Source organism: Pogoniulus pusillus, chromosome 8 (assembly GCF_015220805.1).
Source record: "Pogoniulus pusillus isolate bPogPus1 chromosome 8, bPogPus1.pri, whole genome shotgun sequence".
Taxonomy (NCBI): domain Eukaryota; kingdom Metazoa; phylum Chordata; class Aves; order Piciformes; family Lybiidae; genus Pogoniulus; species Pogoniulus pusillus.
The window spans coordinates 33,663,973-33,691,729 of NC_087271.1; the positions used below are offsets into that span (position 1 = coordinate 33,663,973).

General features: G+C 41.9%; 2 protein-coding genes across 5 annotated transcripts in view; both read left to right on the forward strand.

Annotated features, from left to right (window-relative positions):
• Window positions 1-574: 574 nt before the first annotated feature.
• On the forward strand, window positions 575-15,295 carry DR1 (down-regulator of transcription 1). Its single transcript, XM_064148028.1, has 3 exons — window positions 575-1,229; window positions 9,964-10,127; window positions 13,161-15,295. Exons 1-3 carry the CDS (start codon window positions 1,010-1,012, stop codon window positions 13,305-13,307), a joined length of 531 nt encoding a protein of 176 aa, XP_064004098.1. The 5' UTR covers window positions 575-1,009; the 3' UTR covers window positions 13,308-15,295.
• Window positions 15,296-23,703: 8,408 nt separating this feature from the next.
• Window positions 23,704-27,757, forward strand: part of FNBP1L (formin binding protein 1 like) — a 56,393-nt gene continuing 52,339 nt past the window's right edge. The window contains exon 1 of one of the 4 annotated variants that reach the window (XM_064148038.1): window positions 23,704-24,024. In XM_064148038.1, coding sequence (XP_064004108.1) covers window positions 24,001-24,024 — 24 coding nt within the window. In that variant the 5' untranslated portion in view covers window positions 23,704-24,000. Of the gene's footprint in view, window positions 24,025-25,288; window positions 25,425-27,757 lie in introns of those variants that run through there. The other 3 variants (XM_064148037.1, XM_064148036.1, XM_064148041.1) reach the window with 3 other exon arrangements.

The following is a 27,757-nucleotide window of genomic DNA, read 5'->3' on the forward strand; positions in this document are numbered from 1 at the left end:
TCCCTAAACCGTTTGTCATAAGACCTCTTCTACCGCCCCTTCACCAGCTTTATTTCCCTTCTCTACATCTGCTCCACTACCTCTCTGTCTTTCTTAAGAGTAAGAAAGACCTGAACACGATACTCAAGGTGTGGGCCTTTACCACTGCTACTACAGGGACACAATCACTCCCCTACGCCTCTTGCCCACACTGTTCTTGATGCAGTCCAGCGTCCTGTTGGCCTCCTTGACCACCTGGGCACAGGACTGGCTCACATTCAACTGCTGTCCACCAGCCCCCCTTGGCCCCTTTCTGCCCAGCTCCTTTCCAGCCGCTCTGCTCCAAGCCTATAGTATTGCACGGGGTTGTTAAGACCAAACTGCAGGACCCAGCACTCGCCTCTCGAAGGAGCGGCCGGGTGCAGTCGGGCCGCGGCCCCCGCGCAGAAACCCCGCGACGGCGCAGGGTGCTGAACCGCTGCTGCTCGCAGCAGGAACCACGTCCGCAGCCGCCACCGGCAGCCTCCCCAGGGCTCCCCGGGCGGGCGGTGCCGGACAGCGGAAGTGTGTGCCTGCTTCCGCCGGAACCGACGTCGCCCGCAGGTCGAGCCCGTAGTCAGGCCGTTTCCGCCTCGCGGCCGCCCTCACTGCCGAGCCAGGCGGTGCCGCCGCCGACGGAGGAGGAAGGTGTGGAGCCGTGCTGCGTGCGAGTGAGTTGGTGCTTCGCCTTCTCCCGAGCTGCTCATAAAGCAGCGGCGCCAGCTCCCAGAGGATGTGGTGGAGGCGGCAGTGGCAGGCGCCGCGGCCGAGGGAGCCCTGAACCCGAGAAGCGTTTCCCGGCCCCGCGTACCGGCAGTCCCCGGACCGACCCGCTCGTCCAGCGGCAGCAGCGGCGCCGCCGCCTCCCCGCAGCGTCGCTTCCCGCGGCACCGCCCGCCCCGCGCCGGCTCCCCGCGCGCTGGAGCCCCGCGGGGGAGCTGAGGGGAGCCCCTGAGCGCGGGAGCAGAGCGCCTCTCCGGCGGCGGCCAGGATGGCCTCGTCTTCGGGCAACGACGACGACCTCACCATCCCCAGGGCTGCCATCAACAAGATGATCAAAGAAACGCTCCCCAACGTCCGCGTCGCAAACGATGCTCGGGAGCTGGTGGTAAACTGCTGCACTGAATTCATCCATCTCATTTCCTCCGAGGCCAACGAGATCTGCAACAAATCGGAGAAGAAAACCATTTCCCCAGAGCATGTCATACAAGGTAAGCTTCCGGAGGCGGTGTGCTGCTGCCCGCAGCGCCACGGGTCACTCAAGCTTGGCCACTCCTGGCCCTCTGCGACTTTTTCCTCGGTGGCTTCTTGTAGCGATATAAAAGAGACAAGACAGGGAGCTTTTAAGAATGTGCAGTGAAGGTATGTGCTGTCCGGCTTGTCAGCCTGATTGCAAGGGAATGTTGTCTTTGTGTGGGTAGAGAGACTCTTGGTGGTGATCAGGACCAGCTCTTATTTCGTAGCTCAGCGATTTCTGGGATGCTTTGATTGGCGTCTCCGAAGCCATTCGTATTTTTTGTCTCTGTGAAACGAGGTCTGCTTTTTTGAATGGTTGTGCATATTTTTTTGTACAGCATGTATTAAGATCCTGTCTTTATTAAGCATCTTTCTTTTGGAAACTAGCAAAACGTGTATGGTTGAGTATTGTGGGGCCCAGGCTTTAATCCAGAGTCGTCCTGTCTGGTTCCCATAAAAAGTGAAATATTCCTCTAGGTCTGTCTTTGGAGGTTAATTGTTTAATGTCAAATATTTATGTGTGTTGTAGAAAACATAAACGAGACCTATGCTCTTGGCATATTTTTCTGCTGTTGACTGCCACTTCCTTTTGCTCAATAAAAGGAGAGTTCTCTCTCCGTGTTCCATGTGCTTTTCACCGAGATCTGCCACAAACAAGGAGTTTCCTTGCCTCATTCCCAAGTTTGCAGCTGGCATCCTTTGTCAGCAATAATTCATTTTGTTGCTTAAGCAGAGGCCATTGATACCAATATATGCTGCAAACAAATTTTGAGCGGTAACAGTGAAAGAGCTTTGCTGTTTGGTTAGAGATACGAATAGTAAGCATTTGCACTAGAGCTGTTTTCAGGATTCTGGTGGTATTAAGTTAAAAATGTTGTGGGTTTTTGCAAATAATTCCGTGTCTGAAACAACAACCAAAAAAAAAATCGGATTCCTTTAGATAATATCAGTTTGCTTACCAGAAGAGTTTCAAGTACTTGACTGGATTATTAGCAACAAAAGAAAATGCATGACATGTATGAACTTAAATAAATTGTGTGTAAAGTTGGAAGTAAAATACATGTAAACCTGGAGGTTTAGCAAAGGAACTCCATCACAGAAGCTCAGAATGTAAAGAGTAAAACTTGTGCCTGCACTAAAAGCATAATTTGAGTCTGATGCTTCTTAATATATGGATAGTTCCCTTAGTTGACTGCTGGAACATAAGAGCTCTGTTCTTCACACAAGAATAGACACGGTCTTTAAGTCTGAGGAAAGTAAAGAATTTAGGTCTGAAAGTATTTTTTGCTCAGTAGTAAGAATTCAGTAATGGTGGTCTTTAGAAAAAAAATCACCTGGGGTTTGAGTGTTTTCAGAAAACAAATTGAAACTAAAGTGCCTCTGTGTGTATGTGCACACACAGCTCTGTGGGTGTCTTCAGCAGGTGGTCCCAGAGCCAAGTATTTGTCTGATTTCTGTGTCGTTGTGTTACCAGATTTTAGAGTTGGGAAAAATAACTTTCAAATGATGTCTCGTCTCTACTTTGGCGATCTATCCATTTTTGTAATGCTCTGGAGACTGAAAGAGATGTTCTTGCATTTTCTGCTGCTCTCTTTAGAGAGTGGTGTATATGCTATTAGCTTCTTCGAGGTGCCGCTTGGTTGGCAGATGATCCACCCATCTGTCTGTGAGGCATGAGAGTTTAGATAGCTGATTTTGGAAACTGATTATGTGTATATAGGCATAGTATTAATTTTCATCCATCTTCATATATTCTAGATACTTGCTATTTTGACTGTCTTCTAACATAGCTCCGTGATAATTATGCTAGCAAATAATTGAAATACATTTGTTGTGGTCATCTAGATCTGTTTTTCCTTTTGAGTACTTAAGCCAGTTCATTTAGGGTAAAAAACGAAGCTAATGGCTGTTGCATCTGGTCCAGTCCAGTCTAAACACATGGTGCTGCCAAGAGGAATCTTTTTGTACCCTCCCTAAAGCTGGGTCTAACAGTTGCTGATGCAGCTGACCTTGTGGCTTTTTGAGAATCTATCAGGAAGCGCAGTTTCTGTCAGGTGAGTTGGCTGGTCTGAATGTGCCTGTAAACACGAAGTTACTAGATTGGAAGCAAGGAGCAGGAGGGTGATTTCATTGAGGAGGGAGAAAGGGACAGTTGGTGACATCCTGCTATTGGACTGTATTAGGAGTAATGTGCAACTGCATTTCATCACTACTCTTTGCTGCACTCTTGTGTGACCACGTGCTGAGCTAGAACTCATTTCTCCTACTGCTGGGTTATACTTCAGCTAGATGAAGTCACAGAGTCATAGAATCAACCAGGTTGGAAGAGACCTCCAAGATCAACCCTAGCCCATCAACTAGACCATGGCAAAAAGTGCCTCATCCAGTCTTTTTTTGATCATGTCCAGGGACAGCGACTCCACCACCTCCCTGGGCAGCCCTAGTCCTTCATTGTATAGTAGCACAGTTGGCTGGTGCAGTACTGTTAACAGCATAGAGAAAGAAAACCAGAGGCTTCTTGCATCCCATGAGAGGTCCAATTTCATTCACAGATTTATAGATTCCATTGGGTTGGAGGGAACCCTTAAAGGTCATCTTGTCCAATGCCACTGCAGTGAGAGGGACACCTTCAACTAGACCAGCTTGCCCAGGACCACATCAGGATGTGCCAAGCATTCACTACTGTCAACAGTAGCACTTTTCCTGGAGAGTACTCAAAGGTATCAAGGCTATGTAATAGTGAAGAGTCTGGTGTCCATGTTTCTTGTTGAATCCCACTGTTGGGAACCTAGTTCCAAGTCAGAGACTTCAGTAAACAAACAAGTATCCTTCCATCCTGAAAGAGAAAACAGCCTCATTTAATATGCAAATCATGCTGAAGCTTTTTTTTTTTGTAAAGAATTAAACTTTCACTGAATTCTGGAAATGATGGGATGGTAAATGACCAGTTTTATGAAGTTGATTGCATGGTCTACTCATATCTACTCAGATATGAGTGACCTGTTCATATAGGAAAAAAGGTAGAACTAATTGCACTTAACTGATTGATCAAAAACTGCATGAAGATGCATTTCTTTGAGAGTGGGAGGAATCTGGGGAAAGGATAGTTGTGATGTGGTGTTTTTAAATATGAGATGTTACCCATCTCCACCCTAGTTGTTTAAATTTGGTGTGATCATTCTTACCTTGGTAAGATACTGAATTTTCAGCAAGCTGCATAAACGTGTAGATTTTAGGCTCAAGATTGTGTTGGGATGAGGTCAGGAAGGCCAGGGCACAGTTGGACCCAAATCTGTCAAGAGATGCAAAGAATAACAAGGCAGCCTTCTATAGGTACATCAGTGAAAAGAGGAAGGTAAAAGAAAACATACCCAACCTGAAGAGTGAGAACAGTGAGTTAGTAACAACAGATGGCTGAGGTCCACAACAACTTTTTTCCCCTCAGTCTTCACTGGCAGTCTCTCTCCCAACACCTCTCTAATTAAAAAGTCACAAGATGGGGACTAGGGCAGTGAAGTCTCTCCCATTGTATGCAAAAATCAGGTTTGTGACCTCCTGAGGAGCCTGAATGTACGTAAGTCTGTGGAATCCAATGAGATGCGTCCGAGAGTCCTGAGAAAATTGGCTGATGGAATTACCATGCCACTCTCCATCATATTTGGAAAGTCCTGTCAGTCAGACTAAGGCCCTGGTGACTGGAAGAAGGGACACATTACACCCCTCTCTAAAAAGGGCGGAAAGGAGGACCCTGGGAACTGCCAGCCTGTCAGCTTCACCTCTCTGCCTGGGGACATCATGGAGCAGGTTCTCCTAGAAGGTCTGATAAGGCACATGGAGAACAGGGAGGTGACTGAAAACAGCCAGCATGGCTTCACTGAGAGCAAATCCTGTCTGACCACCCTAGTGGCTTTCTGTGACAGAGCAGCTGTGTCATGAGCAAGGGATGACCTGCAGATGTGATGTATCTGGACTTCTGCAAGGCCTTTGGTAGCATCTCCCACAACATGGTACTCCAAGATGGGGAGATATGAGTTTGAAGGATGGACTGTTCAGTGGATAAGGAATTGGCTGGGTGGTCACATCTATAGGGGTAGTGGTCAGTGGCTTGAAGTCCAGATGGAGATCGGTGACAAGTAGTGGCCCTCAGGGATCTATACTGGGACCAGTACTGTCTATTTTCATCAGTGTTATAGACAGTGGGATCGAGTGTACCATCAGCAGGTTTGCAGATGACACCAAGCTGAGTGGTGCTGTTGATAAGCCAGAGGAATGGGATGTCATTCAGAAGGACTGGATGGTCTGGAGAGGTGGGCCCATTTGAACCTCATGAGGTTCAATAAGACTAAATGCGGAGTCCTGTACCTGGATTGGAACAACCCTCACTATAAATACTGTCTGGGGGAGGGGGTGATAGAAGGCAGCCCTGAGTAGAAGGACTTGGGGGTGCTGATGGATGAGAAGCTGGACATGAGCCAACAATATGCAATTGCAGCCCAGAAGGCCAATGGCATCCCAGGCTGCATCAAAAGAAGTGCAGCCAGCAGATTCAGAGAGGTGATTCTGCCACTCTGCTCTTGTAAGACCTCACCTGGAGTACTGCATCCAGCTCTGGAGTCCTCAACACAGGAAGGACATGGACCTGATGGAGTGGGTCCAGAGGAGAGCCACGAAAATGATTAGGGGTTTGGAGCACCTCTTCTATGAGGACAGGGTGAGCGAGCTGGAGGTGTTCAGCCTGGAGAAGAGGTGACTCAAGGGAGACTTTGTCACCACCTTCTAGAAGGAGGCCTGCAAGAAGACTCAAGAGAGCCTATTTACAAAGGCTTGCAGTGATAGGATGTAGTTTGAAGTTGGAGCAGATTTAAATTGGATATTAGGAAAAAGTTATTTAATATAAGGGTGATGGAGTGCTAGAACAGGTTGCTCAGAGAGGTGGTTGAGGGCCCATTCTCGGACATATTCAAGGTGAGGCTTGACAAGGGTCTGGGCAACCTGATGTTGAGGATGTCCCTGCTCACTGTAGGGGAGTTGGACTAGATGGCCTTTGGAGGTCCCTTCCAACCTGAGTGATTCTGTGAAAGACTGAGTTTTGCTGGAACAGTACATCTGCTGAAGTGCTAATCACCTGCCACACGTTTTGGCATCATGCTGGTATAAAGGGATTCATATCCTTTCCATGTATGCATTCTATAAGGCCTTGGTGTCTTTCAGGGCAGTAAATTTCTGAGGTTGTTTCACAGCCAGCAGATTTTTAATACCCTAGATGTGTGGTTCTTCATAGCTTTATTATATTGAACAGTCATACAAATCTGTTTATATCACAGATTTTCTTTTGGATATATATTTGTGTGCTATATTCAGTAAATAACTGTCAGTTCTTCACATTATTTTCTTTGATGGTCTATTTAAAATTTCTGTAAAAAAACACATCTTGCTCTTGACTTCAGACTGGGGAGTTGTTTGTATTTGGATGGAATCAGTCAGCCAACCCAGATCACGATGAACGTTCTTTTGATGAGCACCTGTGTTTTTGCTGTGAAGGCTTGTCTAAGTGATGTTAGAGAGATGTTGGAGAGTTCTTAAAATTATTTACTTCAGTTAAAGAAATAAACCTTTGTGCTAGTTTGAGGCTAACTAGGGTATTTTAATGAGATAAATTAGATTATAGGCTGTGAAAAGGAAACAATGGTGATGTCTATTTCACTCATAGGCTTGCTGAGATGGATCAGAACAAGAACACAAATATAGATAACACAGTTGCTGTATGTCTCTGGCTGCCTGCACTTTTTTTCTCCCTAACCTGCTGTTTGTGTAACTAATCCTTCTGCATTCTAACCCCCCATGCCCATCCTCCAAACTCACCTTGAATGTAAGGCAAAGTCTGGGATGAGGTAGAGGGGTGGAAAGGAGGTGTAAGGGTGGTTAGGAGCCCCTCCTGGGGACTCTGGTTTCTGGTAGGGCTGTTGTGGTTCTGTATTACCTTTACCTTATGTATTTCTGTATGTAACTGTATATATTAGTGTATATCTGCTTGTATATTGTGCTAAGCTGTAAATATAGCTTCATTCTTAATTTCCAGCTCAGCTGAGTCTAGTCTGGGTGATTTCATAAGAGGGGGGAGCGGAAGGGTAACACCCAAACTGTCACATCCTTATATACAATAAGATATCTAAATTATTCCTCTTTCAAAATAGAATGGATTCTTAAATACATACTGAATGTTTAGATAACCAGTTCCAGATCAGGAGATATGTATTGGCCTCTTATCTGCTGAGATTGGATTAAACAAGTTTCTGAAATTGTTGGTTGTTGTTATTGGTTGATTTTGAGTTTTTTGTTGGTTTTGCTTTGTCTTTTTTTTTTTGAGGGGGGGAGAGGTGGGATGAGATTGGTATATTTCTCATAGAAACTGTGGGCTAACTGAACAAAGTGTTTCCAGTGTCTGTGTGCAGGCTGAGGCTGAACTGGCATCCTGTCTCTAAAGTAATTTGATTATCTCTAAGTCACTTTGGTTTTTAACTCGATTTTTTTTAATAGGTATTATGTAAATTCATTTATCAAATATCTGCTATAGGAATGATAGTCCTGCATGGCTAGATAAGGGCAATGTAGGTTAGACTACACTGTACTGCCCTATTGAAGACACCAAGCTGTGTGGCACAGTCAATTTGCTAGAGGGCAGGGATGCTATCCAGGGCAACATGGACAGGCTGGAGAGGTGGGCCCAGGCCAACCTCCTGACATTAAACAAGACCAAGTACAAGGTCCTGCACCTGGGTTGGTGAAATCCCAAGCACAAATACAGGCAGGTTGGCAAATGGCTGAGAGTAGTACTGAGGAAAAGGACTTGGGGGTCTGGGTTGATGAAGAGCTCAAAATGAGCTGGCAGTGTGCATGTGCAGCCCAGACAGCAACTGTGTGCTGGGCTGCAGCAAGAGCAGTGTGGGCAGCGGGGCAAGGGAGGGGATTCTCCCCTTTACTCCGCTCTCGTCAGACCCCATCTGGAGTACTGTGTGCAGTTCTGGAGCCCCCGACACAAGAAGGACATCAAACTGTAGAGTGAGTCCAGAGGAGGCTATGAAATGCTCAGAGGGCTGCAGCAGCTTTGTCATGAGGACAGGCTAGAAGAATTGGGGCTTTTCAGCCTGGAGAAGAGAAGGCTTGAGGATGCTTTATAGTGGCCTTCCAGTATCTGAAGGGGGCCTACAGGAAGGCTGGGGAGGGACTATTTACAAGGTCTTGTAATGACAGGACAAGGAGTAATGGGTTTAAACTGAAAGAGAGGAGATTGAGACTAAATATTAGGAAAGCGTTCCTTACAGTGAGGGTAGTGAGACACTGGAACAAGTTGCCCAGGGAGGTTGTGGATGCTCCCTCCCTGGAGGCGTTCAAGGCCAGGCTGGATGAGGCCTTGAATGACCTGTTCTAGTGGGAAGTGACCCTGCCTATGGCAGGGTGTTGGCACTGGATGATCTTTGGAGTCTCTTCCAACCTAAACCATTCTATGACTTGTCTCTGAGTACAGGTTGGAAGCTGAAACCTTACAAAAAGCCTTTGGGTTATTGTTTAGGTGCAGGATACAATGGCATGTTGATGTAATTATGGATAGGAAAGTGTTGCTTACAGAGTTAATGTTATAGTCTGAGGTAGCATAACTCAGAGCTTATAACAAGTTGTTGATGACTGTTGTGCAGTTTTAGTGCTATTTCTTGAAGAACTTGTGACATAAGGTTGAAGTAAAGTAAGGCAAGGGTTAAAACAACTGTCATTCCATAAAGAAGACTTTGCTTTGTGTAAGCATCAGAAGGGACCTGTATGTTCTATTAGACTGAGACCTTTTTAGTAAAATAGTTGCTTCTGTAATATTTCTGGTGTATTCCATACTAATTCCACTCATGAGGTGTGTTGTAGTAGATGGTGAATCAGGAAACAGAGTGTGTCTTTAGTGACATGTTCTACCTGGGTGTTTATCATCTTTCCCATGTTGTTGAAGGGCACAGCTGCCTTTTTAGATTTCTTTGGGCAAGATTTTAGTTTCCAAATATGTTTTCATGTGGAGATAAATCAAAGGGTTTCCGTGGTGAAATAAAACAATGAAGAGCTCATTCATCATTTTGTATAGCTTTAAATGTGTGAACTATGCATTTTTAGCTCCTTGCCCTTTGAAACGTGAATGTCTGTTAAAAGATGGAAGCTTAAATGCATAGAGCTAAGGTATTATTAGTTGTTACTGCCTTAATGAAGAATCTGTGATCATTTTACATGCTCTGTTAGAGGTGGCTAATTTGCCTTCTGCTGATGTCTTTTTGCAACAAAACTAGAAAGATAAAATCCCTGAAAGATGAGGTTAACAATTCAGATAGGAAAGACTTTTTACTTGTGTAAATTCTGCTTGATTCTGATGCATGGAAGATGAGAGAAAGAGGTGTTTTGAAGAAAAACAACTATCTCTAGCAAAATGTAATTGAAAAACCTGAATTCTCTGTATGTGTAGGGTTCTTTGGTTGTATATGACTAACCTTAATTTTGTTAGCCTGAAAAATTGCACTCTTAAATGACACAGGAGATGAGACTAGGAAAATAGATACTAAAAGTTACTACGTTGATAGGTTTTCACCAAGAGGTGAAAAGGTCTAAAAAATCTTTTAAACAAACAGTTATCTATTACCCAAAGCTTTGTTAAAGATAACATGCTTTCTTTCTTTCTAGCACTAGAAAGTTTGGGATTTGGCTCCTATATCAGTGAAGTAAAAGAAGTCTTACAAGAATGCAAAACAGTAGCACTAAAGAGAAGAAAGGCCAGTTCACGCTTGGAGAACCTTGGCATTCCAGAAGAAGAGCTTCTAAGACAGCAACAGGAATTATTTGCAAAAGTAAGTGAAGCAGTACTTATGAGGTTGGGATAATTAATGCTGCATATCAAGTGCTGCAAAAACTTGTGTGCATCTCAAGAGGTATGTCCTGCCTTGTGAATTGCTGTGGCATCTGAGATGCTGCTGACCTTGGCCTGTTTGAATTGGGGAAAGTCAACTAGCAAGATGCTGCTACTTGTTACTTCTGTGATTTGACCTGTAAGACTACTCAAGGTTTAAAAAGCATGGGGTTTGCTGCTACTTAGGTATTTCTCTTCTGCTGTAGAGAATACATCAGGAATTAGGTGTCTGAGAAAATAAATGAATGACAGCTGGTGTTCTAGGAAATTAGCAGTTTTGATGCATTAAGAAGTGAAAATCTGGCCATCAGTGCACAGATGTTATTTCTTAGGCCTTGAAAGAAACATTTAATTGTTAAAAATGTCTAATTTGCTCTTTCTTACCTTCATTTACTCTTGGCAAGACTCTAATAGAGTGAATTCACACATAAATTTTTAAAAAGGCAATTCAGGCATAGGAAAATCATTTGCCTGCAAGTCTTGCATGCACACACATTCTCCTCCATTCTCCTTTGAGAGAAAATTTTGAATTTCACTTTTCTCTTATTCATGGCATGACTCTTAACTTTTTCATTTTGATTACTTTCATTTCTTCCACTGAAAATGCTTATTCAGTTACGTGTTATCATGTCTGATTACCGCAACCTTCTCTCCCCTTTGCTGTACCTGTGTTTTGCAGAAACAATAACTGTTGTTTTTCATGTTACAGCATGCCAACTATTTTAATCTTGACTGCATGATGAATTTTAAGGCATTTAAAATTTCAGCATGCCATGTGGTTATTATCAGCATACAGTGAACTAGTTAAGATAAATCCATGCATGCCTGACTTGTTTGGCTGTACTAACATTAAAAAGACCAATATGGCTGCTTCTGGATTAAGAGTAAGATTTACAGATCAATTTGATACCTGCCTATTACTTACTGTTTTGTTAAATAAACTTAGCATGGTATACAAAATAATGCAGCAAAAATAAGATGTATTTAGGGAGCACTAGCTACTGAGTAACATTAAAAGGAAAAAAAAAGAACAAACTGCAGTCTGGCCACCTTGTGTAAACACACAGTATCTTAAGGAATGACTCTTGGAGGTGTGTTCTTTTTATATTCTGTGATACTATACCTTAATGTGTAGATTAAGCTTGAGAAGATTGTATGAGTGATTTTTTTTTTCTTCTAATCTTCTTTAGTAATATGGAAAATCATGCTTAGACTGATAGTCTAATTTTTCAATCATACTAGTTGTAGTATGCTGTTGGAAGTGCTGTAATTATTCTTAGTAATAAACAAATGTATGTTTGTTTATTTCTGCTGATCTTGTTAATAGAGCAATTTCTTGCTCTGGTTTTAAAATACTTGTCTGTTAATGTATGATTTTTTTTATGCCTATAGCTTTGATAAGTATTTGAATTCAGGGAAGTGGCTTATCCTGATGTCCATGCATGTCTGTAAGTGCAAGACATGCATGTCCATAAGTGCAAGTGCCTTTGATGTTTCCACACTGAAGTTCATAGGTGTAATAAATGAGTTAAATTTACCAGATGCTTATAAAGCTTCTTTATCAATACAGCTCAATGGAATTTTAATTTTTCTTTCCATTTTTGAAATGGCTGAAGGATATTGTTGTAAATGTGGCAGTGAGCTTGGACACTGACAAAATGAGCCTTCCAGAGTGATGTGCTGAGCTTGCGATTCGTGGTGCATGCACGTGTACCACCTCATTGAGCATACACTAATCTTAACTGTAGTGGGATTGGTGAGAAGCTCCATTGTTTTATTGTGTGATAAATATTTTTGCCTCTTCTATAAGAGCAGATCTCTTCCTTTGTTTAAAACTTTACGATGTCTTAAATTGTTTTCCAACCCCTATAACTTCAGTACCACTTGATATTTCAAGTACCGTAAAGTCTTCATTGAGGTTTCTATCTCTGAAAGTATTTTCTTTTAATGCTGGAGCAGACTGAGGAAATTTGATGCTTCTTACAACAAGGAAGACTTCTCTTTTTTTCACTTGGCTATGCAGTTAAAATTTTATTGCTTTCCAAGGTATCATGTTTTGGTGCCATCTTTTTTTGTTGATGCTTTGGACAGAGAGGAGAAAAAACAGAAAAAGGAAAATTCAATGAATCCAATGGGATTGGAAAAGAAATGGTAATTGTTACAGTCATAGTGATGACTGGTGAAAGTAAAAAAGTAAAGAAGACAAGATTTTTAATTTTAATAAGTTTTTTCTAATGTTCACTGAAAACAGAAATTAAAGTTTAACACAATTGATTAGTGTACTGTCGCAATTGACAGTAGCTGCTGAAGAAGAAGTGAAATCCCTGCTAGAAAAAAGAGAGGTCACCAGCTGAACTACTGACATGTTGTTATAATATCTTACACTTTTCAGTGAAGGACTAACTATACCTTTCTGTAGCAAAGACAGCCTCAATCTGCATGCCTGAATTTGAGAAGACTTTGCATTGCTCTTTTTCCCAAAGGTTGTCTAGCAAATTAAGATTATGGCTTTCTCTGTGGGTTTGTAATAGTATGTGACTTTGTGCTACAACTGGATGATTGCATAATTACAAGTTTTAAGATTTGTAATCAAGAATGTAGGGCTCTTTTCCTCTGTGAACTGTGATTAAAGGTTAAGATCTCTTGAATTTGAAGCCTAAAATCTCCATTGCTTTGCCTTTCCATTAGGAAGTGTTTTGGCACAATCCTTAAAATGGAAGATAAGTTCACTAGCTCCTGCCTCTTGTTTTTGTAACTGCAAATCCTCCAAATAGTGGCGTGTTCAGACAGAGAATATCACAAAACATTTTGGTACAAATAATTAAGGCACTTCTAGATATGTTTTATGTGCATAGTTAATAAAAATTATGCAAATGGCATCTGCAGGTGCAGATAAAACTGCTTCTAAAGATAAGGTGCTCTGGAGATTCTTCACAAGCTATCTTTGCCTTAACAATTAAATTCCTGTCTTTAGGCTAGACAACAGCAAGCAGAACTGGCACAGCAGGAATGGCTACAGATGCAACAAGCAGCTCAACAGGCACAGCTTGCTGCTGCCTCAGCCAGTGCATCCAATCAGGCAGGATCCTCTCAGGATGAAGATGATGAAGATGATATCTGATATTCACCAGCTGAGTTTGTCTTTATTAAGAAATACTTTTCCTGCACAATGAAAACAGTGAAATGAATGCTTACCTGTAAGTTTGTATGCATAATGGACTGGCAATTGGTATTCTAGGGGTGTCTGCTGTTGTGTGCTGTACATGTATAAACTGTCTTTTTTTGAATTCTTGAAGATTTAAGGTTCATTATCATATCAACTTTGGATTTTTAATGGTGTATATGGAAATTTTAGATAGCAGTGCGTCATTTATTTGATCAATAAACAACGAGTTTATAAAATAGAGTGAGCTTTATACAGAAGCCTCTAAATCCACATTTGCATTTCTTCCCTTTTAACTAAACTATAAAATCTTACTTAGAATTTTTAATTGGTTTTGGGGGGAGTGGTACAGTAGACATAATCTGTTAATGGGAAAAAGCGGAGTTCAGCATTGTAGAGTCTGAATTCTTAGTTCTTTTTAAAATGAGGATGTATATGGCAATAAATACTGTGTATGCTCAAATACCACACTTGTTAAAATTTGAAAGTCATACATTTTGCCAAGCTAGGAAAAGTATGTTTAATAGTTGTACAAAATCTGTCTCTTTTTTTTTTTTTGTATAGGGGTGAAAAAATAAACCCATGGTTTTATTATGACACCTTTGATAGTCCTAACTGAGTATTTCACTTCAGAGACTACCTGGTTTGAAGAACTAACTCTTCTATTTCACTCCAGTTTAATGTTAACTGTTGTTGATGGTATTTCGTAGTCCAGGTCTGTTCATATTGTTGAAACATAAAGCTGGAAATTGATGAAACAAAATTGTTTTAGTCCCACTGATGTAACTGGTAATGATTAAGTATTCAAGGCTGGGAAAGCAAAAGCTGAAGCTAAGAGCATGCTTACCATAAAAGAGGGAATTGATATAGTCATTGTTGTAAGCATAGTGATAACTATTCTCCAGACTAGATTGCCACTGGATTACTAAAATACCTTGTTGCAAGATAACATTTTGTTCATTCAAATTGTTTCATAGGCAAGTCCAGGTTTTTGATAAAACTGTTCCCTAAGAGTGATCAGCAATACGTGGAACAGAAGTGATGTTGTAGTCCTTTTGATAGTTGATTTGGAAATTCTGTTGATTAATGGATGAGCAGCTGTTCTTTGTGTTGAAATAAAGCACAGTAGTGACCATTGCTGAGTTTTAATGTGTTACTTGAAGTAATACTGGCATATCTTCTGGTACACTAATCTGAACAGACTAGAAAAGCCACTTGCATGCTGCTGTAGATGATCTTATAGCTCTCTGACAAGGTGGATTGTTTTATTGACTTATGTCCTCAGTAAGTTGCTCCAGTTAAAATGCTTGAGGAGGTCTGCAGCAGCCTGTTTATATAAGGATGGAAACAGAAAATGGTGTGCCCATTTTTACTTAAAGATCTAAACAAGGTACAATTGGCATATATTCATATTTCAGTCATATGGTGACTTTTGATTTAAATTTGAGGTAGATTAAGTTGGATATTGCATAAATGTGAATGTTTTTTTAAATGCATTAATGCAGTGAAAATTCAGAAACACATGGAAAAAAAAAGAAGAACACAACAGGCCCAAACCCCCAGACCAAAACAAACCCTTCTGTGGACACTATGAAATATATATTAGACAAGGTTTGAATGAGGAAGTGGTTTTCCATAAAGGTGTAAGTACCAAAGGTAGGAAATCTAGTCTAGTGATACAATATTAATGTGCAGTGTTGGCTTTTCTAATTTGTACTGTAACACCTTCACACTTTCTGTTTTAAATGAGTCTTTTCCTTTTAAATAATATTAGGTATATTTTCACAACTTTCCTTTCTGATGCAGAATTCAGGTTAACATTTTACTGCATCTGGTATGTATGGTGTAATATGTTTGGATCCCTGTGACCTTTCTTTTGAACATTCTTGTGCTTTTTCATATGCTGTATTCTTCAAGCAATAAAATTCTGATGTGTTTTTATAAAATTGCTTTTATATTTAATGATTAGTCTGTCTTCTTCATTGCATTTATATAGGAAAAAAAAAGTCAAGGCTACTAAAACTCTGCCGTTGTTGACACAACTGAACACTTCTTGTGACCAAAATCTTTACAACCTGCATGATGTTGGATGGCATTGCTGTTCACTGGAGTAGTTAATGCTTGCAAACAATCTTTCTGGGTTTGACCTGCACTCTTTTCCCTTGGGAGTTGCATTTTGTGTATATGCATTTTTCATAACCTGACCTTCTTATCTTACAAAGTTGGAGAAAACCCCCACAGATCAGGTATAATCTACTGCAAGACTTCCAGTTTAACAAAGTGAAAGACCACAGGCAGAGGACAGGGAAATGAAAATATATGTTACTTTCCCTGTTGAATTAATTTCATGTAGACAGTCTGGTTTAGAGACTGCTTCACTGTTTCAGCTATTCCACCTCAAGTACAAAAAGTAAACTCTGGCAGCCACAGGGAGAAAATCTTCACTGATCTTCAAACAAACTTGAGAATTTTGTCTTACTTTATTATTGTGCTCCCATATACTACCTGTTCAGCAAAGAAGAGGTTTCTGAATTTGTGATACCACTAATCTTTTGGTATATCAGATACATAGAGTGCAAAGTTTGGTTAGTAGACTGTATTGCTACTTTGTCTCAGAAGAAACCTGTATAATGATGTGTCTCTTAAGAGGTTATCTCTGGGTTTTCCATAATTATTCTAACAGTCACGTTGCACAGTGCTTTCTTAAGTGACTTTCTTGCAAAATCTTTCTTTTCTGTTATTTTAATAAAGTGTATGTCTGCATGATGTGGATAATGAATATAGTTGCATTTACCATACTGAATTACTTGCAAATGAATTATTTTAGGGATGATTCTAAACATAAAATACTTTAAATGCTATTTGGGTTTCAGTACTTAAAGTGCCTAGTTGCATTTGGCATTGAAACAGTGGAAAGGAATTTTTGGAATGGAAAAAGTCTCCAAAAACCCCAATTGTACATGGTACTCCTAAGTCCATTAAGGAGGTAAAAAGCTGGGGAGGGACTTTTTAGGATATCAGGCAGTGACAGGACTACGGGGAATGGAGCGAAGTTGGAGATGGGGAGATTCAGGCTGGACATGAGGAGGAAGTTATTCACCATGAGAGTGGTGAGACCCTGGAATGGGTTGCCCAGGGAGGTGGTTGAGGCCCCATGCCTGGAGGTGTTTAAAGCCAGGCTGCTCTAGGGTAGGGTGTCCCTGCCCATGGCAGGGGCATTGGAACTAGATGATCCTTGTGATCCCTTCCAATCCTGACTGATTCTATGATTCTGTGATTCTATTCTATGAGTACTTTATGGAATAATGTCTGTGTTGACCTTTTCATAATTTTCAAGCAGTGCCAAGTCAAGGACATGGACTGACTTCATGATCATTGTGAAACAGCTAAACCCTGACTCTGATATGTATACCTCATTTTAGTCTCCCAGTGTTCAGTTGTGATTTTGTGTAAGTCACGAGCAAACAGTGTGGAAGAAGGCATATAATATGAAAGGTTAAGAATGCTGTGGTTAAAATTACTTTCAGTGTTATGCTGTTCATCTGTGTAAGATGAAAGAGTTTTAATTTGCAACTTACAGCAGTGTTAAGATAGATTTTGCTTACAGGTAAACTAGACAGTCAAGATCTCTGACCCCTTGGACTCGATAAAGGCCAACTCAATGAATACATTGTCTGTGACTAGAGTTTATCTAGGGTATAACTCGCTGACGAAAAGTAGCATCAGTGAGACTTGATGTAGGCTAGATGAAGTTTGCTGGCAATTGGGAGTGATAGGTTCCCTTTCAAAAGATGTTTGTGGTTAGTTTGATTTTTTTTTTCTGATTTGAAATGAGTGCTTTTTGTTTCCATGCAAACATAGGTACAGATGTTAGCGATTTGGGGAATTTAATAATGGCATTGGAAGTAATTATCCCAGTTCTGGGATAAATGGGGCGACAAGTATGCTAAAGCTGTGCATTCTTGGAAGGAAGCAAATACTGTGAAAGCTTGAGTTGGAGGCTGTTCTTTCCTGTGGTACTCTGCTAGAATGCAGCTGAGGCAATAGTTGCAGAGTGGAGGTTTTGCAACAAAGTAATTTGACAGTGAATTCAATAGTTCTGTACATCAATCATTCACAAATCAAATAAGCATGGGGTTTTGCTGTGTGGATGAGTCTAGCATAAGCTTGAATAATCAAGGATAGCAATATGCAGCAGGTGATGCTCCTGCATATGTTAGGAAAGGGATCATATGACTTTGTCATGGCAATGATGTATTGTCACATCAACTACAGGAATACAGCGTATTTCTATTCCACAGCCTGAGCCAAATGCTCAACTAGGGCTTGACAGCCTGTTTCCCTTTTCTTAAGTTGTAAATGTGGAGAGCTACCTCTACATATCTGGAGGTGTTCAAGAAAAGGCTGGATGAGGCACTTGGTGCCATGGTCTAGTTGACTGGCTAGGGCTGGGTGCTAGGTTGGACTGGCTGATCTTGGAGGTCTCTTCCAACCTGGTTGATTCTATGATTCCATACTAATTCTTGTTCTTTCAAAGTGATGGATAGTGGAAGGGACAGAGAAAATTTTGGATGTATGAATTTTCATGAGTTTCCCTCCAGACTGTAATCTGTTCTCAGTTTTTTCATGTACCCATTACATGTGATATAGTGCAACATGGACATCAACCTTCTCGTGAGAAAAGGACAGATTTAAACTTACAAGGGAAGGATGCCTGAAATGAAAGCACTGACCACTGAAATGAGATCTTTTAAAGGAGGTAAGACCTGCAGTTGTGTGGAAGGTTGGACAATCAAGGGACCGTTGGCTTTCTCGGTTTCAGAGTAATGTAACTCGTACATTATTCAGTGCAATAGGATCTGATTGATTACAGCAGAAACAGGTTGGTATTATGTTATAGTGCTTGTTCTTTCACTTGCCAGCAGGCGGCTGCCAAGTTCTCTACATAGGTTTCAGCTGGACGTGTTGAACCTGTTGACTGAACCTTACAGTCTCTGTCGAGAATTCATTAACCAGTTTTAAATTAAAACTCCTTTAATGAGATTAGCTATTAACCCAGGATACTGATTATGTTCAAATGTTAGGGCAGATTTCACACAGCTACGTGTATATTTGTATTTCTGATCATGATTCAAAGTCAGATGATAATAAAATATTTAGCAAGTCTGAAAATGGATGTTGCTGACCCTTAGTTACACATGCATGCATTATTAATCTTTCTGCAGCTTGAACTAGTACCATAACAGACTCCATCTTTCAGTTTTGATACAGTATCTCAATCCATATGCTGGAAATGTATGCTAGCTAATTGATGCAGGGAACAGTTACTCTTCAGGTCTTTTGTTATTCTCTCAAATCTAATAATCTTTATGCCTGGAGATAATATAATAATGAAAAATGTTGACTGTTCGAGTTCACCATAGCTAAACTTAACTCTGAATACTAGATACAGCTTAATGTTCTTTTAATGTAAAGAAATGTGCATGGGTGGAGTTGGTGGGATAATGGAGATGACATCCTCATTGCTGTCTACAACTACCTGAAGGGACATTGTAGCCAGGTGGGGAGTGGCCTCTTCTCCCAGACAACCAGCAATAGAACAAGGGGACACAGTCTCAAGTTGTGCCTAGGGAAGTATAGGCTGGATGTTAGGAGGAAGCTCTTCACAGAGAGAGTTATTTCCCATTGAAATGGGCTGCCCAGGGAGGTGGTGGAGGCACTGTCCCTGGAGGTCTTCAAGAAAAGCCTGGATGAGGCACTTAGTGCCATGGTCTAGTTGACTGGATGGGGCTGGGTGCTAGGTTGGACTGGATGATCTTCTAGGTCTCTTCCAACCTGGTTGATTCTATGATTCTATGATTCTGTGACATGGGTTTGGTGATCTGGAGATTTCAGATATTAAAGTAGCAAAGCTACCATTTATAGTTATGTTCTGATACAATCCTGAAAGTATGTGCAATAAAAGTTAAGTGGTTTTATAGTGTTCAAGCAGATAATGCAAGCATTAAAGAATTGAAAATTGTATTTTGATATTTATGGATATTCCTTTATGTTTTGTTAATTGTCCAGCCTCCAGCTTGGGATGCAGTTGTGTACTATCAAAAGGAAATGCTGTATTACCATGGGATTGCTTCACTGGAAAAAAGGGCAAATTCCTCTAAATGAAACAGCTGTTTGTACTCAGAATATGGCAGTTGATGCACTTTGATACTGCATTTTATCTGCTATGTATGGCATGGAAAGATGTGCTCTTGGCTAGAAGGCAAAATGAGTGAGCACAGGATATTTCATAAAAGCAGATGGAAGCTCTTCTTTTCTCCTATTTTTAACTGGTGCAAGTAGTGTCCTTTCAGTTCTGTTATCCAGTTGCTGGTAGCATCTTTCTGTTTTGCTTGCTGAGACAAGGGCAAAAGAAGAAACTTATTTTTTCTCTGCTGTATAAAATGCACTTCAGTACAGATTGGGAAAGGGAGGGGAGTATAGTTCTTCCCACAAAACTCCAGAGAAAGGAGAAAAATTAGATCACCCTAAGCAGTGTCTGAGCCTGTAGTAATTGAGTGCAGTATTCCTTCTGCTGTGAAGCAGGGTTGGTATGGTCTAACTAATGTATTTTCATGCAAAGTTTCTGGTTTAGAGAAAAAAAACCCAAACCCCCCAAACAACAACAACAACAAAACCAAACAACAACAAAAAAAAAAAAAAAAACAAAAAAAAAACCCCAAACAACAACAAACCCCAAAAGTATCCAAACAAAAGTACCCAAACAAAAAACCCATCTCAATGTGAAACTCAGAGTGAAACTAAGCTTAATTATACTTAATAGCTGAAATAAAAGCCTAGTGAAAGTAAGTCATAGCTATGAATTCTGTCTATTGCTGGTTATTGTTAACCTCTGAGAGACAGAGGAAGTCTGTGAAGAACTCAGCACAAGTGGAAGTGCCTGTTCTTTTTTTTTGAAGTACTTGCTGAGCTGTGATGTAATTCTTACCCACTCATCACATGGTGGTGTTATGAACATCAATATTTTCAAAATTAGATCACTTAGTGTTGGCAAAAGGGGGAATACATCTGTAAAGAAGGAAGAGAGATGAATTATTTTGGTCTTGAAGCAAAAAGAGGTAATTCTTGATGGGTTTGCAACAGTTGATTTTCTTTGTGAAGTAAAAATCCAGTCTTAATATGACAAACTGCTGGCCAGCAGAGAAAAGGATTTATAGCACTTCACAATGAGAAACTGATATTTGGAAGCAATTTGTTTGGTCCTGCTGATTTTTGTGGCAATGGAAGGCGAAGCTGCTTCTTTCTTTAGAATGTGCACCCACAGGGAGTGCCAGGCAATTTTTTCTGCCACTCCAAATTAATCATGAGTGATTTGCCATTGGAATGGGCTGCCCAGGGAGGTGGTGGAGTCACCATCCCTGGAAGTACTGAAGAGAAAAGCCTGGATGAGGCACTTAGTGCCATGGTCTAGTTGATTGGACAGGGCTGGGTGCTAGGTTGGACTGGATGATCTTGGAGGTCTCTTCCAACCTGGTTGATTCTATGATTCTATGAACTGATACAACTAAATGACTCATTATGCTTCCATACAGAAACACTAGGTTGGGTCCCAGAAACAGTATACTAATTCTGTCCTAATCAGCCTTACTTCCCAAGTCTAATTGTTAAGTTCTGAACATGAATAACTAGCCAGACTGCAGTAGTGCTCTAATGCAACCATAGAATCATAGAATCAACCAGGTTGGAAGAGACTTCCAAGATCATCCAGTCCAACCTATCTCCCAGCCCTATCCAGTCAACTAGGAATAGCTTGTTAAAAGCCTGCTTAGTTTTGTATTTGGTGTGGTTTTGTTGTTTGGGTTTTTTTGTTATTTAATTGTTACAGCTCTTCTTTATAGTGTACATATGCTCTTAAAAGTTAGATATAGCCCAGAGGCTGCTGTGATAATACCTCTCATTTCACGTGGTATTTCAGAGGAGCTTCTCAACCTGTTCTGGAGGTTGTGAAGTTGCCCAAAATATCTGCAACATCATCCACTCCTCATACTTGCTTTTACCTTGAGGCTTGTAAAGGGTTTTTTGAGGAGAGCTGCCTGGAAGGAAGGAATCCTGTTTGTCCTAGGAGAATGTCTCAGTAGATAGAATTAGGCTTTTAAAGTATTATTGAGAAGCTAAATTAAGTATTGGTTTTGCATGTCTGTGATACAGGCTGGAGTTACCTTCTCCTAAAATAGCTAGAAATCATCATAAAACATTCAATTCTGTTGTATTGCTCTGAACTCAGAACAAATCTTTACATGCTGAGAATGTTGGCTTTGCACATTTTGCAAGAAGGGGAGCAATTAATGAATTTTAAAATGACAGTTAAGTAAAAGAACCTGAGGATTCAGGTTATCAATCAACCAACACAAGCCAAAAAATACATAGTGATAAAAAAAATGAATATAACATATTCAAACTCTTGATGTAGGTTTCATGCAGGCCTGTATTTCAAATCTGAGTGCCAAAAGCCTGATGCTCAAAGCTTCTGGATGCCAAAAGTTGGACTCTCAAAGATCTAGAATTTAGATTCTATTTTCTGGTAGATTAATTTCCAATACTCTAATGGGGCTTCTAAGGTTGAAATTTTTAACTTTAACCTTTAGGGTTAATTTTTACATTTCTAAGCTGAAACAATTGGAGAGGTGATTTTTCCTGGAGTGATGAGTAAGGGAAGAATCCTTGCTCTTCTCAAACTGGCAGCAGGTCCTAAATTTGTGTGGATGTGGTGCTGAAGGACATGGTTTAGTGGTGACCTTGCAGTGCTGAGTCAATAGTTGGACATAATGATTTTCCAGTTCTGGGCTCTTCAATTCAAGAGAGATGTTGAGGTGCTGCAATGTGTCCAGAGAAGGGCAACAAGGCTGGTGAAGGGCCCGGAACACAAATCCAATGAAGAGAGGCTGAGGGAATTGGGGTTGTGTAGCCTGGAGAAGAGGAGGCTCAGGGCTGACCTCATTGCTGTCTACAGCTCTGTGTGGAAAGGCTGAGGGAGCTGGGGGTGTTTAGGCTGGAGGAGGCTCAGGGCAAACCTCATTGCTGTCTACAACTACCTGAAGGGAGGTTGTAGCCAAGTGGGGTTGGTCTCTTCTGCCAGGCAACCAGCAATAGAACAAGGGGACACAGTCTCAAGTTGTGCCCGGGGAGGTCTAGGCTGGATGTTAGGAGGAAGTTGTTGGCAGAGAGAGTGATTGGCATTGGAATGGGCTGCCCAGGGAGGTGCTGGAGTCACTGTCCCTGGAGGTGTTCAAGAAAAGCCTGGATGAGGCACTTAGTGCCATGGTCTGGTTGATTGGGTGGGGCTGAGTGCTAGGTTGGACTGGCTGATCTCGGAGGTCTCTTCCAACCTGGTTGATTCTATGACTCTTTTATCATACATGTAAGCCATAAGACTATGTGGCACATCTTTTAATTCTGTGGATCCCCACAGAACCAAATAAATTTCTCATCTAAAATGACTAGCTTAAACATTTTACTCCAGAAATTACTGATTTGTCATCTAATTATTTTTGGTAGAGTAATATTAACATCAGAATTTAATACAATCACTTCATATCCATGTAGAAGGACTTGAGTTTCCATACTTTCCATCTTTGTGATGCAAAGAAACACTACCTGACTACCTAGAAATGACCATAAAAACCCTGGATTTAAGTAATTTTTGTTTCATGATGTAGAGACAGAACACAACAGTTATTTTTACTTTTTATTGCAGTCTACAAAAGTGATTCTATGCAGAAATTAGAAGAAACAGAAGAAATTGATGCCGTGACAGAATTTCATTCTGGTGGCTTTCAAAGCCTTTCGCTGTTAGTAGTTTCTTACCGGACCCTTTCAGTGGCAAAAAATAAACCCTTGTCAGAAATTTACACCTCTCCTTTTCAAGCTGCTGGCCAAAGTCCCTGTTGTCATCCTTCAACGATAGGCTTTACTCAACTACTCCCATCAAATCCAGGGTGGCTTTCCTCGGCAGGCAGCCTCGCCTTTCCTAGATTCTGCGATTTACCCGCGCACCTATGGACTCAACAAAGCAACAAAAACCCAAGGCTTTCCATGCGTATTTCCTTCTCTCACCACGGCACCAGGTGAGGAGGGCAGGAGCCCCGCCAGGTCGGGGGCAGGTAGGCGCCACTCTCCTCTCTTTCGGGCGTGAGTCAGCGTTTTCCCAGGAAAGGGAAGGAGGCCTCGGACCGGCATACAAAGACCCGCGGCTTCGTTGCCGCCTCCTGCCATGCGTCTTATTCCTCCCTCCTCTCCACCCCGCGTTAATGAGTAACGACGCACCCGAGAACGGCGGCCGCTGGGCACGGCGACACGCCGCCGCCCAACGGTCGTTACGGGCTGCCGGCGGCGCGGCGGGAGCGGCGGCCTCACCCCGTCCCGGCCCCCACCGCCTCAGCCGGGCACGCCCCTCTCCCAGTCTCCTTCGCGGCTGGCCCCCTCCCCGACTCAGGCGGAGCTGGAGCTGGCAGCGACGTTGTTTCTTGCTGCCGTCTCTCCCCAGTGACCGAGGGCACCGGCGCTGACCGGCGGGACTCCTTTTCCGGCCGCCGCCCGACGGCTGATCGCCGCCGTCGCTTCTTCTGGAGCCAGCCCTGCTCGCGAGGCAGCCATGAGCTGGGGCACAGAGCTTTGGGTGAGTCCTGGCTCGCCTCTCATTGTGTCTGGGATTCGCCGCCTTCCCTTGTCTGTCGAGGCGGTTTCATTGGGGGAGGCGCGGAGCGGCCGGCGCAGAGGCGGCCGCCGAGACGCTTTGTTCGACGCTGGCGCCGCGGGCACCGGACAGGGGTGGGCTGGGGCGGGAGCCGGAGGGACGGGGCGCTGGAAGCAGCGGAGGGAGGCAGGGGGAGCTGAGGGGGGCGGGCGCTCGATGGGGCGGTGGGTCGGGAGCGCCGCGTCCGGGGTGTGGGGGAGCGCGCGGCGCTGGGAGCAGCCATGGCGCTCGCCGCCCCGGGGGGGCCGCCCCGCCGCTTCGCCTCCGCCGTTTGCCCGGGGATGGGCGCACCAGGTCGGGTTTCTTTGTGTGCACCCCCTGCCTTCCACTGAAGCAACGGGAAGGGAGGGCTCTCGGTGCGAGGCGGCCGGGGCCGACGGCGTGCTGAGAGTGGCGTGGGGCGGGGTCCCGGCGCGGCTCGGGCAGCGGCCGCGGCCCACACCGGGCCCTCTGGGCTGTACCTCCCGAAAACCACCGGCCTGCTCTGACGAATAAAGCGATTCGAGCTGTCGCCCCTAATTGGAAGCAGCTATTATATAGCTTTGTCTCTGAAAGCATCCCAGAGCGTTGGCTAATGCTGTATTGTTTAATGTTTTTTTTTAAACGGGAAGATTTGGCAGCCAGGAGACGCACAGGGTCTGCGCCTGTCTGCGTTGCACTGCATCTTTCCTTAAGCCTCTGCTTCCTAAGGGCAGTAAAGAAGGGGCTTCTGGGGGGGATTTACCAAGGAGAAGCATGGTGATGTCTGCTCGAAGCCAGCTGCAGGATGTTTCCTTTTTTCCTGTTGTCAGATTTCCTACTGTTGTTGTAACTGGAGCTGACACTGATTGTTGGAAAGGTTAGGCAAAAAATATTGTATCAAGGAGGGGTTTTGTCCCCGTTTTAAATGTTACCTGCTCTTTACTTGCTTTTGAAGAGTGTAAAGGTCTCTCAAAGAGACCTTTGAGATCGGGAAAAAGAAATGCAGAAAGTTAGTCCTTGCAGTTTGAAATCAGTTTAGGATGTGTTAATTTGGACCTAGTATTACGCTTTCTTAAAAAAAATTTGAAGTTGAATTAAATTCTTTTATCAGTAATTTCAAATACAAGGCTATTAGTCTCTAGAGGAGCAAAGACCTGCTCAGCACCAAGACAACTAGTTGCCAGAGCGAGCTGGGAAGTCAAAGGCAGGCTGTGGCATTGCAGCCCGAGTGTGTGGGTGAGGTACAGGAGCTGGGCCAGTGAAGCTCCTGAAGCTACCTGAAGAAGTCGTTACGCTCTATGCAAAATGAACGTGAAATAGTACCCTGTCAGCCGCACTACGTGGAGAAGCCTGATTTAAAGGTACTTAGGGGTTACTTTAGTGTTTTGTACTTAACGGGGTATGAAGAGAGTTAAGATAAAATACGTTTAGTGACAGCAGCGCTGTAGCAAAACTGAAATAGGAAACCGTTGCAATATTAAGTTTAAGGAGTAAGTAAAAGCCATGATTTGTATGAGCAGTGCAAGTGTGTCTTGGTAGCTTATGCTAGTATATACTTCAGAGGAAAGGTTGTTGGTCAGTGTTTTGGAAGAGTGGGATTTTGCATTTTTGGAGAGCGCTGGCTTTATAAACACTTAAGAATTTATCACTTCAGAAAACAGTTTTAGGTTACTCCTCTTAGCAGCCTCTGTTTTCTTGGTTCAGCTTGTAAATGCAGGGGTTTATAGTTTTTGTCAGATCTTATATTCAGTAAAAAAAGTGTTCATCCTCTTTATGTGCTTAAGGAAAACACAGAAAAAAAAGCGGATTTTGACCTCAGGCTTCTTTTTAATGGCAGGAATTTAATTTGCAATGGAGCTTATTGTAATTTTATCTAGCCTTTTTTTTTCCTCTTCCTAAATCACTGCTTAACTGCTCATTTGAAGAACTAGTACCAGAATTTTAAACTTACTGTTTTATTGCAACAGTGTTATTTCTGCAAAATTTAATATATATTTTGCTTGTGTCAGGAGATACTTGCAGCTCTACACAAATGAAGGAACTTCATGCATAAAATATATATTTTTTTTAACTACACAGGACAGTTTATAACTAAACAGGACATTTTTTTACACTAAAGTGTACTAAATGGGTTAGTGTTTTTTCTGTTGACTCTAATACTTGTAAAAAATTTAGTTATAAAGCATGCTGTTTTATTAGGAAAAACATTCAGTACTTCTTACTGACTGAAAAGATTATGGAATATCTGCTTGTTTTAACAACTTGTGCTGGACAAAGTTTCTGCAAAATTAAATTAATTTAAAATTATCTTAAATCTGGGCTGAAAATCCAAGGAAAAACAGTATTTGTGGAGTGGCACCAGTGCAGCTTCAGAAGGCATCCAGGCTGTGCTAGATTTGCTAATGCTAGCAGAGCACTAGAAAGTCAGCGGTCTTAGGATCTCCAGCTGCAGAGAGCTGTTGTGCACTGATTTTCTGGAGACCTTGTTGAGCCTGAAGCTCTTCTGCATTAGCACTTGCATCTGTGGTCATAAAGAAGAACTTTTCAAAATTTAAACTAGATGACAGTTTTCTAGCTGACAACTTTTTGGAACATTTGCAAATTCTTATGAGGGCTTTGTTGATTCATTGAGGCAAACTTGATAGTATGACATCACCTGTTTTAGTACCTCCCTAACTTTGCTTTCTGAGATTATATCTCTTAAAGCAGATTGTTGTTATATGCTGGTTGACAGTTCTGAGTTATGTATTTTAACTTTTTTTTCTGAGATCTTAAGGTTTATGCTGTTTCTGATAAAGTAAAAGTGTGTGTGGATGAATTTAAGAGACAAATAAGGAGCCAGTAGCAAAATTACAGGGCCACTCATGCCTGATATTTATGTGATACTTGTTTGTTATGGTATTGAAGTTATGCATATGCTAATTAAATGGTTATGTCAGGGACATGATGAGGCAAAGATTTGCATCGCTGGGCCAATGTTTTCTAGTTCTTTACGTTCTGTAGCTGCTATTTCTGTTTGAACATTATGGTTTGCTTTCTTGTTTTCAAACAATTCTTTTTACAAGTTCGACACCATTTTCTGAAGTGAGTGTGCATTGACCAAAACTTACATGCCTTAAGTAGGCTGAAGTAGTGCTTTTCAGTATGTCGTGTATAAATGTCATAGTCCTTGTTGTCTCATTTGATAGCATTTTATGAAATACAGTTAAATAACTGCTAATTCACTTAATCCACCCTGACAAATATTTTTATTCTCATCAGTGCATTTATCTTTGTGGCTACTCTCCAGCATATTCCTTAAGGTATGCTTCAGTGAACTGCCTTCATGACAATATTAATGGTTAGAACAGAGTAGTGAGAACTGTGAAATCTAATCTGTAATCCCATTTCGAATACCCAGAAAATGTAATTTATAGTTGTGCACTGAATTTTCCTATCTGCAATACTTTTTTCCTAAGTAATCATTGTAAAGCAATAATCATCTGATGACAGTGGACATGTAGTCACAAAGTAGCATTGCTTCACATTCTTAGTGTGGAAAATTGTTGCAGTTTGTTTAGATATACTTTTCAAAGGCTTTTAAATATTTTTTTTTAACCTGCTTTTTTTCAAGTGTTCTTATATATGCTTTATGAGCAGCAAAAGGCTTGAAGTCTCGGGCAGACTTGCTTCATAAAGTCCCTGTATTTGACTT